The 14,015-nt window shown below is 51.9% G+C and overlaps 1 protein-coding gene across 1 annotated transcript; it reads left to right on the top strand.

Annotated features, from left to right (window-relative positions):
* Positions 1 to 166: 166 nt before the first annotated feature.
* Positions 167 to 13,752, top strand: LOC113880090 (myeloid-associated differentiation marker-like). The gene is made up of 4 exons (XM_027522097.1): positions 167 to 217; positions 5,948 to 6,078; positions 6,493 to 7,423; positions 13,648 to 13,752. Exons 1-4 carry the CDS (start codon positions 167 to 169, stop codon positions 13,750 to 13,752), a joined length of 1,218 nt encoding a protein of 405 aa, XP_027377898.1.
* The last annotated feature ends 263 nt before the right edge of the window (positions 13,753 to 14,015 follow it).

The raw sequence follows: 14,015 nt of genomic DNA, 5'->3' as shown, positions 1-14,015 counted from the left end.
TCCCAGTGCCCATGCTGGCCACCAGTGAGAAGGCCACACAAGTGGAGAACAGCTGCGGCAGGCGGAGGTAGAACCATATGGTGTTCCAAGAGGCTGAGATGGACAAAGTGAATGTCCTATTGGTGGACATGGTGTTGTGATGGTCAGGCATCAGTATGGCACCAGTATGGCAGTGGTCTTCGCTGAGGACTCATCAGAGAAAGACCTAGTTCCGGAGGTAGATTAAGTCAGACGTCTGGAAATGACACAGGGCCCTGTGATGGCTGAGGCTCAGAATCTGTGGAGTTAGAACCAGACACTTGGTAACAGCACAGCTGCTCTACAGTTATTCTCCCCACCCGTCACCCTTGGCTTTGTCAAGAGACTTGTCTTATCTCAAAGGTGGGTTGAGTCTCACCACAAAGCCATGCACATTTTTAACTCTTTGCACTGCATGCCATTATCTACAGCCATACAGGGTACAAGAATGTGCTCAGTCGTGTCTGATTCTTTGTGACTTCATAGGCTGTAGCCCACCAGGTTTCTCTGTCCTTGGGATTTCCCAGGCAAGAATACTGGAGTGGATAGCTGCTTCCTATTCCAGGATATCTTCTCCAAACCAGGGATCGAACCCCTGTCTCTCGCATCTCCAACACTGGCAGGTGGATTCTTTACCACTATTGCTATCTGAGAAGCTCTGGTTACAGTGATGGTTTTCTATAATCCCAAGTTTCAACTCTCTCCAAATTGAAAAAAAAAAAGTTTTTAATTGTTTAGTAACAAACTTTGACTTCAACAAAGTTGAGACAATTTATGTTGCTGAAACACTAACATGTTTGATTATAATTCAGTTGCCAAAACACTAACGTGTTTATTTCAAGGTGCTTTCAGACACAAGGCCGAGTGTTATGGCATATAGAGTAGATTCACCATATACCTGTCTGACTTAAAAATTCTGAATAACAAGCATCTGAGCCCATGAGTTCAGAAAAGAAGTAGTGGATTGCATTGTTAATGCAATTATTTTTAGCTGCGCTGCATGGTATGTGGAAATTCCCCAACCTGTGTTTGAGCCTGTGCCCCCTTCAGTGAAACAACTACTGGACCACCAGGAAAATCTGATAATCCATTCGTGGATGAGAAAACTAAGGTGAAAAGGCTGTAAAAGTGTAAACCCCAGATAAAAATAGCAAAGCTGTGGGTTTGAGCACTTTGCTCTACAGCCCACATGTCAGCAGGTCCCTTGTGGGTGGGAGTTCTGGGACCCAGGACCCACCTTCAGGCCCACGGCCTCCTTCCACAGTAACCTGGAGACACGTGTCCCGGCCTGTCCTCCCTGCAGCATCACTAGAAGGAGCTGCCATCTGAGGAGACACAGCCCCACCCAGAGGAGGGCAGCTTCAGGTCTGAACAGAGAGGAGCCCATGGGGTGAGAACAAGGCCCTAGGGACAAGATGACATGGGAAGTAGGGACTGTTGTGGATCCCCTCCCCCAATTTTGCTTTCACATGTGACTCTTCTGCATTGGGGAAGGGAGACCCCAACTCAGCATGACTCCAAGCATCATGGAGCATCATGGAAGAATCACAGAATAAATTAACATAATGTCTGACTCTTAAGCTCCAGAACTGCCATCCAGGTGGGAGTTTGGAAAGATCTAGAAGTAGTCCTACCTGTGAGGATTCTCCTGGCCTGGGAGACAGGTTAGCAACTTCCAAGCTGGGAAGAAGGGACTGGAAATCAACAAGGATGCTGTGTCTGAGGCTGATGTATACATCCCAGGGAGTGGGTGGGGATGGATGGATGATCACCCCCTTTTAAGGGCAGGAGCTGAAAGAGGAGGCCCCTGTAGGACCCCTGGGAGGTGACAGCCCTGAGAATGCACCTGGGACTGGGGTGGGGGCGGGGGGCAGAGTGGAGATGACTGGGGGGATCCCAGGGTCCCAGGGACCCTGAGGCAGTCTAGTACATGTCTTCTGACCCAGAAGAGATGCAGGCATGGAGCCAACCTTCCCATGGAGGAGGGGCCTGGACTGGAACTGAGACAGGAGAACAGGGGCCTGAAGGGGTTTCAGGGCTGTGACAGGGACACATGGCTAGAGTGGCAGGGACCCTGGAGACCACAGAATTGCCCAGGTCACCGCCCAAGACAGTCCCGCCAGCCAGAGCTGCAGTCCTGCTCATACAGGGGCTCCTCCAGGGTCCAGTGTGTGGGGGGAGTGAGGCCCCTCCCATCCCGCCCCCTCCTCAGGGACAGCTGCCCTGTTTGCAAAGGACTATTTGCTGAGAGGCCCCCAGGCCTGAAGGGCCAGCAGACTGAGCCCTAGCCAGCTTCCTGCCATCAGGGGCCTTGTTGCCTTTGCTGATAATAAACCCTGGGAAAAGCTGAGGCTGGAAAGAGAAACAGAGAGCAAACCTGAGAACCTCCCTGGACTCACAAAGCTCCTTGAGCCCCAATTGCCAGTGGAGCCCTGGAGCCTATGGGCCTCCCAGTGGGCATGCCAGAGGTGGGGAGGGGCACTGGGGTGAGGGAGGCTGGGGTGTCCTGCTCGCTGTTTGCCAGTCTATTCCCACCAACCTCCCAGAACTCATCTGGAATTTCCTTCCAGGGAGAAATGACAACTTTGGATCCAGGGACAGAGGGGGTTCCCTGGTAGCTCACCTGGTAAAGAATCTACCTGGAATGCAGAAGACCCTGGTTCGATCCCTGGGTCAGAAAGATCCCCTGGAGAAGGCATAAGCTACCCACTCCAGTATTCTTGGGCTTCCCTGGTGGCTCTGACGTTTTAAGAATCCACCTGCAATGGGGAGACCTGGGTTAGAACCCTGGGTTGGGAAGATCTCCTGGAGGAGGGCATGGCAACCCACTCCAGTGTTCTTGCCTGGAGAATCCCCATGGACAGAAGAGTCTGGCGGACTAGAGTCCATGGGGTTGCAAAGTGTTGGGCATGACTGAGCAGCTGTGCACAATGGGACAGAGGGAGGGCTTGGGGAAGGAGAGCCATGGGTGTTCCTGCTGTGTGACCCTGGGTAAGGCATGTGCCACTCTGGGCCTCAGTTGCCCAACTGGGAAGCAGCAGGTTTGCCTGAGTTCCCAGCAGCCCCTCCTCCACTCTAATATGTGAGCTTGGACACAGTGCCCCTGTCAGAGCACAGCCTGGATGTGGCTGAGCCCTGCCTGCCCAGCAGCCAGGCACGTGGACTGGAAGACAGGGAGCTGGGAAGGTCATGGCCAAGATAAAGGAAGGAAGGAAGGAGGAGGTGCCAGAAGGGCAGAGAAGGAGGGGAGATGGTCACCAGAGTTACAAGGAGGCTCTGGACCTTTGGCAGACATTTCATAGCTGGATGATCCTGGGAAAGTGACTCACCAGAGCCTCAGTTTTCCCATCTGTGCAATGGGTTCAATACCTACTTTAATTAACGAAATCATGTGAACAGCTTATCAGAAGGCCTGTCACATGGCACACTCAATCCATGCCAGCTGTCTGTTCTCCTCCCCTGCTCCCTCACAGAGGACCCAGAAGGCCCTGGCCCCATTCTGGACATAGCACATACAAGCTTGATTTGCTCCAGATCAGAGGTTGCAAACCAGTTTGTATTGGAGGTGATCTAAGGATGTGTTTGGTGTCCCTTCAGTGTTTTCAGAAAGAGAGGGTATAGAATTGGTGTTATTTATTTCTATTGCGTTTGGTAGCTGCAAAGTGTTTTAATTTCACATGAAAATCCACATTTCCAGCTCCTTTTCAAGCTGCAGGAGATCTGGTGTCACTGGGCTATGCTCCTTTGGTGTGGGGTGAAGCTGAGCAAATGCTCTGCCGTTTATATTATTTTTCATTTTCATCTCTGTTTAGTATTTTCTACATTTTCTTCTTCTCATGTTTAATTGACATAAAGCAGGACTGTGATCATCTCAAAAGTGCCCCATTCCCTCTCTTGGGTGTGGCCAGGCTTCCTGCCTGCTCACAGGCACATCCACCCCCCCATCCATGGAGCATCCAGGTCCTCAACTTCATGTACAGCCTTCAACACATTTCACAGGCTCTGATCATATGTAGACATGTGTGTACACACATTCACACATGTTTGTAAGGAGTATCTGTATCTTTTTTTGCTGTTTTATAAACATGAGACCATATCATCACACACCACATCTTGCTTTTCCACCACCCCCGACAGGTGCAGCTCGTCCTCTCTTGGGGCCCTAGTCCTCTCCATCCCCTTTACTTATTTCTTTCCCTCCTGGGTCCTGTGGGCATTTGGACTGAAACCCCTTCTCTAGATCAGTGGACCCTTCCCAGTGAGTCTCAGACACTGGGGACACAGGGTATGACAAGGGATCCTGGGATCCATGTGACCACCATGCTCTAGAGCAGGAGGTCGGCAAGTTTTTCTGGAAACTATAAAAAAATATATGACAAATAATATATTTTTCATTTCTGGAAGTTCATCTTGATTTCCTAGGGCTATTATCACAAGCCTGGTGGCTTAAAACAACAGAAATGCATTCTCTCACAGTTCTGGAGGTCAGTGTTTTGAAGCAATGTGTCAACAGGGCTGTGCTGTCTCTGATGCCCCAGGAAGGGGTCCCTCTTTGCCTCTTTTAGCTTCTGGAGGCCCCTTACCTTGTGGCTGTGTTACTGAACTCAGGCTTGTCTCTTCAGTCCTCAAGAAGCCAAATACCGAGAGACGAGTGTCAGGATTTGTCTGTGACAAGGTGCCGCTCCTCCGCTGTGAATACAATCACCACCCATGTCTGCATCAGCCCCATGTTGGGCGGTGGGTTAAAAAAAGTACTAATGAACATTTCCACCATTTTTTGTGAATCATCTTGGTATGGAGGATTTTGTTTTTTCCAGTTTAGTAGGTCTGAGGTGAAAAAAAGATTGTATGTCCAACAACAGCCAACCGGCTGTCCTCGTGGATTCAAACCTCCTTAGGGAATTGTCTTAGTGAAAATCCACTTTCCCTCCCTGTCCCCTTGTAAGGGACACACTCCAGGCAAACTGAGTGTCCTGTGGGATCTTAAAGGGAGAAACTACTTCGTACCACCTTTCTTCCTCACGCTGTGGGGGCGCTGAGGCTCTTCCTCCCACCCTTGCCTCTGCACTAGAACCCCTCTCCCTCCAGAGACTGGGGGGAGGCGGCACAGACCCCGGCATCCCCTGCCTGGGGCACCAGGACAGAAACCATAGAGGTCGGTGTGGATTCAGTTCCCTAAAAAGCTGACCCCCTCTTCTTCCTCCCTTGCCTGCAAAGTCACCCCTGTAAAGGAGGCAGGCTTTTCACAGTTTCATTTTCTTTTTGCTTTTAATTTGGTGCCCTTGTTGGAAGAATCTTTATCATGAGTAACAGGAAAGCCTCCCACTTACCAGATCATTGACAAAAGAATTCTAACTGGAAAATAGTAATTTAGAGACCCATTCCAGGGCCACTGTTCTTCAGAATCGAAAACATACACGACTTGGGCTATATTAAAAAAGCATTTTATTCATGGCTACCTACTGGGTAATAGCTCTAGTGTTGCCAATCTGCCAAGATGCGTGCCAGTGGACTTCTAGAAGGGATGGATGTAGACTCCCCTCCCCCAACTTAACTGGCTCCCCCAGAACAGATTTAAAGCAACCAAACCAATTCTTTCTTGGGAAAAGAGTGGTACAGAGTCACAAATAAGCCATTCCCCACTCCTGCAGCATCCTACTGACCGCATAGTCCCAAAGAGCAAAGAATATGACCAAATAGCGGGGAAGGTGGCCTCGCAGGACGCATGCTCTTTTACTCACTCGATCAAGAGGTTGGCTGCTCCGTCAGAGCCCAGTTTCCTGCTCTCAACAGAAAGTGAAAGCAGGTTGTGAGCAAGGAGTGGGGAGGGGTAGGTAAGTTTTACAGCTGCTGGAAAAATACCTACAGATCTTCAGTGGGAGCAGCGGGCACCCCGACTTTCCTAGCCGCACTGTCCCTTTCGCCCCAGGAAGAGGGGGAGGGCAGGAACCCCGGGGACCTGGCTGCTGCCTGGATGCATAACATTGTCACCCAGCTCAGGCTCGACAGCTCGTCCCTGAAGAAGCCAGTACTGAGAGATAAGTCTTGGGCAGAAGAAAAGTAGCTTTATGTTAAGCAAGCCGGCGGGCAGGGGAGAAGGTGGATCACTGCGCAAAAGAACCAACTTCCAACACGGCAAGGCTCAGCTGGAATTTATACAAGGAAGAAAACTGAAACTGCCGTAGGCTGTGTGCCAGGGGTGCGCTGTGCTTCTATTTTGGGAGACTTTACATTAACCCCCGGGCCGCCTTGCTGGATTGAGAAGGTGAGTGTGGTCCTTACTTTGTTCAGATCAGCACATCAGTTCTAGGGGTCAGTGGTCGTATATTTTCTTGAGGAAAAAACGGAGACACAAACAGAGCTTAACCGGCAAAGCAAATCTGAACTCAGAACGTCAAATCCGGAGCTGTGTTTAAACTGTTTACAAGCCTTTGGTTGAGAACAAACCAAAGCAAGAAGCTTTGGTTACAACAGCGGTGACGTTGACCACCTGATCGTCACCATCACCATATGCTGGTCCTCAGGCCTGGCCTCCAAGCCCATCATGGGTTTTTTCCTCCACGTGGGGCAGCTGCTCTCGACCTCCGTGTCCTTCTCGCTGGGGGCCAGCCTGGGCATTTGGGAGGAGGGCATGGGTAACTGGTGCATGTTCGTCTGGTGTCTCTGCTTTGCCGTGAGCCTCATCACCTCCATAGTGGAGTTATGTGGGCTGCAGTCCCGCTTCCCACGCTTCTGGGATGGTTTTATTCATGCTTATTCCTTCCACTTCATCATCATCTGCATCGTGACTTCCGTCATCTTCGGCACCTCCTACATCCAGGTCTTTTCTCCAGGCCCCGCCCAGAACCGCGCCATCATCGCCACCGCCTTTTCCTGCGTGGCTGCTCTGCTTTATGCCATCGAAGTGGCCTGGGTCTGTGTCCGACCCGGCAGCATGGTCTGCTTTGTGCCCACCTTCCCAGGTGTGCTCAGGAGGCTGGAGAACCATCTGGCCTGGGTCATCTTCCCCTTCATCTGCAACACTGACCTGTACCAGCACCAGCCGGCCCTGGTGTGGTGTGTGGCCGTGTACGCCATCTGCTTCGTCCTGGGGGTCGTGAACTTCCTTGTGAATGGGTGTGACTGTGACAACGACAAAAAGCTGCCCCTTCGCATCCCCCTTTTACTGTGGGTGCAGACTGTGCTCTCTGTCGTCCTCTACGCCACCGCAGTGATCCTCTGGCCCCTCTACCAGTTCCATGAGAAGTTGGGGGGGCAGCCCCAGCGATCCAGTGATATGAGCTGCAGTGATCAACTCACTACCATTGTCTGCATCTGGGACCGTCGACTGGCTGTGGCCATCCTGACAGCCATCAACCTGCTGGTTTATGTGGCTGACATGATGTACTTGATCCTAGAGACTTTTGTATGGACTGAGGCTCAGCCCAGGGACTCTGGATTCTCCCTTTCACCTGCAGTTTCTTCACCAACTTCTGATGTCCCTTGATACCCTCTTTAGACTCAGATACCTGGTGTTGGTGGGGGAGGGGAGTTGAGGGGAAAGTGGATGGAGCCACAGGTAGAAGGGAGATTTCTCAGAATATGGCCTTTTTGAGCATTTTGATTTTGAAACATGTAAGCAAATTGCTTTTTTAAGGAAACAAAATTAAAGTTTGAAAAATATACCAAGTGGAAAAGTAGGATCAGGGGAGGGATCGTTGGCCAGATGGTCTCCATATTCCCTGCAGCCTTGATGGACAGGCTGGGGAAGAGCTGAGAGATGCTCCCACAGGCTGTCTCCAAAAGCAGAGGGAAGGGAGGCGCCTTGGGTCCAGGGATCTGGATACAAGACAGGCTGCGATCTTGGACCCTTTGCTGCAACCCTTGCTTGTACCTGGACAGCACCAAATCAATTTCTATTGATTAAGGAGGCCAAGAACCCTGGTCTGTAACATGGGGAGAAGGAGCTGTGGCCCTCATGCCCACTTGTTGAGTGGCCAGGGCCAACTCCAGCCCTTTAGTACACACAGTTGATGGAGAAGACCCCGGGTGCCCAGGCATCAGGCCCTTCCCTTTCTCCCTGCCTGGCCTGGCCTCCCTGCCTCCCAGAGCAGTGGCCAAAGACTCCCTCCTCAGCCGGCCAGCCAGAGCCTCCTGGCTGACACCAGGCTCAGACTGTGGCCAGAGCCTGGTATAGAACAGAGCCCGGGTCCATTCTCTGACCCTGGAGCAGCTTCTTGGAAGGATCACAGAGTCAGCCTTCCTCTATCCACCTTTGAGTGGAGAAAAGAGGGTCTCTTCTCTCCTGAAGCCTCAGGCACCTGACTATCTGTCTTGGGGGCCAGTGTAGATGGTCCATCCATGTGGCCCTTGTCTGTATGGCTGACTCCTATCCCAGGGCCCCTGTAGGGAGGCTGGTGGGCTGGGGGAAGGGCAAGGAGGCACCAATCAGACCCTGCCTAGCATCTTGACTCTCTCAGGATATTTCTGGCAAGCTTGCCAACAGCAGAAGGGGGTGCTGTTGTAGGACCTCTGGGTGGGGCTTCCTCCACTGAGAGCTGGCTGTGCAGCAGGCAGGGAGCCCACGCTTTGAGAAGCTCAGCCCGAGGGCCAGACGACTGTGCTGTGCAGCCACGGATGGGCCACTGGCCCAAGGGCTGAGCACCTCCAGGGGACTCCGGTCACTGGTCCAGCCTCGCCCCTGCCATCTCCCTTGGCTACCTGTTCATGCAGAGAGAGGGCACAGCCCTGCAGGATATGTCCTAACAGCCCACCACCTAACAGCATGAGGGGCTCCAGGTGAGGTTAAGAACTCAGGGATTCAAATCCAAGTTCATATGACATCAAACTACTGTGCTTTTCACTCAACTTTACAGTGGCCATACCTGCCATTTGTAACACTGACCTTTGGGGACTTGGTCTGGGAGAGCAGGGAGCTGTAGCCTGACCTCTCAGGATTCTCTCCTGTCCAGGCTCTAGGGTTTAGGGTCATGGCTTCTACTGTTAACTCTTTTCATGAACCTCAGAAGCTGCTGGGTGTGGCTGCCTGTCTGATTATGACCGGCCACCAGGGAGAGCGCTTGGACTATCTCTCCTCCAGGCTGACTTGCAGGCAGAACCAGCCTGATGGATACTCTGGCAGGAAATGTGAGGGGCTAGGTCTTTGACATGGTTAGGGGGCGGCTCCAGAGACCTCTCCAGTATTCTTGGGCTTCCCTAGTGGCTCAGACGATAAAGAATCTGCCTGCAATGCAGGAGAACTAGGTTTGATCCCTGGGTTGGGAAGATCCCTTGGAGGAGGGCATGGCAACCCTGTCCACTATTCTTGCCTGGAGAATCCCATGGACAGAGGAGCCTGGTGGGCTGCAGTCCATGGGATCGCAAAGAGCTGAACACAACTGAAGCAACTTGACTCACTTTCCAGGGACCCTCTAGATGCCCTCACTCAGCCACTGAGCTGAGACTGGGAGGGGGCTGAGGCAGCGGTGCAGCCTGGCCTGGAAGGTGACCCCCAGGCTCCTTGACTCCCGGCCCAAGTTCCTTCCAGAGGGTCAGGCTTCCTGGAAAGAAGAGGAGCCAGGATTCCCAGAGGAAAAGCTTTCCTAAAGGAAATCTCTAACCTGACATTCTGCTCCTGGCTCTGGGGTTTGCATGCCCCAGGGCAGGGAAAACCTGAGGAGGCCGCCCCCACCTCCTAGGTGGCCCCAAGGTGAGGGTCAAGACCCCAGAGGACAGCGTGTGCTGTGGCCCCACCCCCACCCTAGACCCCTGCTTCCTGCACAGTCTGCTCTCAGTAGAGTCACGGGGAAGGAGAGGCTGATGCTCTAGAGAGACCCCAGCTTCAGTCAGCCCTCCTGACTCTGTGTCTCCCTCTGTGAGATGAGGATGTCCTCCATCAAAGCGCTGAGAAGGGGACTGAGATCCCATAGACAGGGTGCCCAGCCTTGGGCTAGGGGAGGTGGGGACCCACAAACAGCACTGTCACCACAATCCTAATAAAGGAAGAGCTGCCCCTTTGGCTCAGCATCTCCTCCCCCTTTCCCTCCCTCCTCCTGCTCCTTCTCATCATCTGAGGGTCTCAGGTCCTCAGGACTTGGAGCCAGATCACATCTTCTCTGTGTGCCATGTTCTGTGTGTGTTCTCATCCAGTCTGATGGCTTTAAGACTCCACTCAATAGACAAATATCCTTGTGCACCAAGTGTGTGCCAGGCACTGTTCTAGGTCTGGACAGAGAGCAGAGAACCAAGAACTCTGTCCTCATAGAGCTGACACTCTAGTACAGAAGATGGACCATGTGCAACCAGTATACAGTATCAGGTCAGTGGATGATAAATGCCATAATGAAGGCAAAACTGGTGAAAAGAGTTATTGGAGTGTGTGGGTATGAGTGGCCAGGCTGCTCTTTTAGGTGAGTGGGCATGGTAGGCATTTATGAAGATATTGAATGAAGTGAATAGGCTGTATGATGAAAACTCTGGAATTCCTGCCTCCGAAGTTGATCTCTGTTGGGGTCCAGAGTCAAATCCAATGGCCTCCTGCTCTCTCCCTCTGGATGTCTCAGGACTCCTCACACTCACCATGTCCAATCACATCTCCTGAACCTCCGGACCACCCCCACACACACACGCTGGTCCTTCCTCATCTTTCCTGTCTCAAAGGCACCACCTTCACAGATGCTCTTCACAAAACACTCATGAATCCACCCACTCTTCCTCTTCTGTAGGGCTACCTGGTCCAGATCCATCCATCCGTCTCAGCTGGACACCTGCCATAAGCTTCTAACTGATTCCTGTTCCCATTCTTTCCCTCAAAGCCTGTTTTGGACTAAATTCAAACTAAGATACCTTTGAAAGCTTCTCTTCGGATGAAACAGAGACTTCAAAACATCACTTCCAAAGCCCTGCGAGCTCAGACCCCTTTCTACCTCTCCAGCCACTGAGAACTTCTCCCAGTCCCTCTTTGTCATCTCAGGGACTTTCCCCTTACATGTCTCAAGTCCCCCAACCCTGATCTGAGACCAGAGCACAGCCTGGCACACAGTAGTCCTGTGCTCAGTCTACGCCACTCTACGCCTCAGTTTCCTCAACCAGAAAATGGAGATAATAGCACCTGCTTTTAGACATGACTGCACCCTGTGGAGAATCTCCCTGGCAACTTTAGCAGAGAACAACTGTGCTAGAAGGATGCTGGGTAGCTTGGAGAATTATTATGGAGGGACCAGGCTCAGAACAGGAAGGAAGTGAGCTGGGCAGCCAGGGCACAGTCAAGATCAGCTGGTCCAGGCACCACGGCCTTTGGAAGCACACACTAGATGCTGCTTCAGGCCCCGCAGAAGGAATTCTAATCTGACCTGTGTCTGTTTGCTACCTGCTCCCTAGGTGTGTGTCCAGGCCCCACTTGTGGGGCAGGTCCAATATTTATCTGACCTTTTAAGTTTCTTATTAGGGTGAAGCCCAGTCTGTCACAAGTACACAATGGGGACATCCTCAAATATAGTGGGGAGTTTAGGTTCTCAGTGGTTCCCCTCCCTGGAGATGTCCATCACACAAGGCCATGGTGCTGTTAGGAGGATTAAATGAGATAGCACCAAATCCAAGAATTCTCAAGCATTTCCACTAAAGGCTGAAGAAATGGAATATATCCTGGCCAGGAGACCCAGCCTGGAGCCTGAGGCGGTAAGCTCATGTGGTTGTTGTTGTTCAGTCGCTCAGTTGTGTCCAGTTCTTTGCTGCTTCATGGACTGCAGCATGCCAGGCTTCCCTGTCCTCATGTTATATTAAAAAAAAAAACAACTGGCATTTTCGAGATGGCTCAGTGGTAAAGAATCTGCCTGCCAATGCAGAAGACGCAGGAAATACAGGTTTTATCCCTGGGTTGGAAGATCCCCTGGAGAAGGAAATGGCCCCCACCCACTCCAGTGTTCTTGCCTGGGAAATCCCTTGGACAGAGGAGCCTGGCGGGCTACACTCCATGGGGCCACAAAGAGTTGGACATGACTGAGCACGCACGTGTGCACTTTTAATAATATACTCATCACATATCATGCTTATTTCAAGACAAAATAATGGCTTCCTACTAATGGACTGTGGGCTTCCCTGCCCTATTTGCTTAATGACACAGAACAGTTTCCTTTTGTGCATTATTTGAGCAACTTCTGGTTGACATCAAGAACAAAGCTTAAATTAAGTTTGTGGAGGAGAGGGAGGAGAAAGATGGGGTGCCAGATTCCCGTGGGAAGTGGGCAGAGGTGAGAAGAGCAATGGAGGGATTTGGGGCATCTGCTAGAGTCTGCCAGCATCCAGAAACAGAATATTCTGAAAGTGCTTCCTTCTCCCCAAAGCATCAGAAATAATCTCAAACTCTTTGTTTTTTTTTTAAGGGATTTGCATAAGGAGTGATCCCAGACTAGTAACAAGAGTGTAACAAGGGGCGGTCGTCTGGGCTGACGGGCAGCTGGCCCAGCTCAGCATGGACATGGATCACTGCAGTCACTGGGCCTGAGGGATGGCGTGCTGCAGGCAGCAGTGGACACCTGGGAGCACGAACCAGGGGAGTGACTTCCCTTGGCAGTAGTGCTGAGAGGGTGTCATTGGCTTTAAGGCTGGTCAGGGCCAATGTAGGGAGGGGAAGAAATCTGAGGGACCCCCTCACCCTATGAGCAGCTTGGTGGCCCAAATGGGTGGTTTTGGGGAACTTTGCTCCCTGAGGAAGCTCACCCTCCTTCCAGCCAAAGCACTGAAGGGATTTATGGAAACAGATACTGGTTGGAGTCGGGGGTGAGGAGATGGGCTTGAACTAAGCTCCCCCATCCCCACCACTTCTCCATCCCTGGTCAGAAGCAGACCCAGAAAAGACCAAGTGGACAAACCCCCACCAGCCCAGCCTGGCTCCAGAAGAGACCTCAGGTGACAGCTCACAGGTTCTGTCGGCTGAGAAAGCGGCCCTGAGGACTTGGGCTGCAGCGGGGCTGCTGTAGACACAACAGTTACAAGAGGTCGTATGTGTCGTGCTCACTGCAGGTCGAGCTCTGCTGTGGATTCTTTTGTTCCTCCCAGCAGCCCCTGAACTGTGCACTCAGTGTCCCCATTTTCACAGGCACAGAGATGTTAGCTGGTCAAGATCGTACAGGTTTAGGTGGCAGAGCTAGATTTGAACCCAGTCATGTGGGTTCAGGACCTTAAAATCTGCCTGGGTTTGATTTGTACCTTAGACCCAAAGGGGCAGAGTGGCCAATATTTTTTTCAGCACCGACAGACTCACTAGGTGACGTTACCTCCATTTCATTCATCTTCAGGGCTATTATTATTATTATTATCCTCCTTTTATAGATGATGAGACTGAGGCTCAGAGTGAACATTATGTCATTTGCTCAAGGTCACACAGTTACTCTCTGTCAGAGCCCAGATTTGAATACAGGTCTGTCTCCCTGTGAAGTTCAGCAGGTAATGGAATCTCAGTAAACACTGAGCCCCTTCCTTCTTGTGAGTCCAGGAATCATGTCCTGGCTCCTGTCTGTCCTGCTCTGGCTGCAGTGCCCCCGTCTCAACCAGACCACTTCCTGTTGACAAGCCAGCAGAACATGACAGAGAGGGTGCAGATACTAGGGAGGGACTGATTGGAGCTTTGCCTTAATCTCTTGGGCCCATCAGCCATCCTACAGAGATTTTTCCCCAGGAGACAGCCACACAGACAAGGATCACATGGATCGGCAGTCGATGCCTGGCCCCCAGGATGGGTACCTGAGGCCGCTGTAGAGCAGAGTCCATTCTCTCTCCACTTAGAGGAGGACTGAGGAAGGCTGGGTCCGTAATTTTTCTAATCTGGTCTAGAGCCAAAGAATGGGAACATCTGGGCCCCCAGCTCTGTTCTGGATGTGGCTCAGGACACAGTCTTGTGGGTGGGGGGAAATGCATCAGCTAGAGTCACGCTGCATGGAGGAGGCTCTGGCTGACCAGCTCAGGATGGAGCCTCTGACCACAAGCCCCCAGGAGACAGGGAGCCCAGGCCAGGCTGAGAG

This window comes from Bos indicus x Bos taurus, chromosome 21 (genome assembly GCF_003369695.1).
Source record: "Bos indicus x Bos taurus breed Angus x Brahman F1 hybrid chromosome 21, Bos_hybrid_MaternalHap_v2.0, whole genome shotgun sequence".
Classification (NCBI taxonomy): Eukaryota; Metazoa; Chordata; class Mammalia; order Artiodactyla; family Bovidae; genus Bos; species Bos indicus x Bos taurus.
The sequence above is the reverse complement of the archived record's forward strand: the minus strand, read 5'-3'. Positions and strand labels throughout refer to the sequence as shown.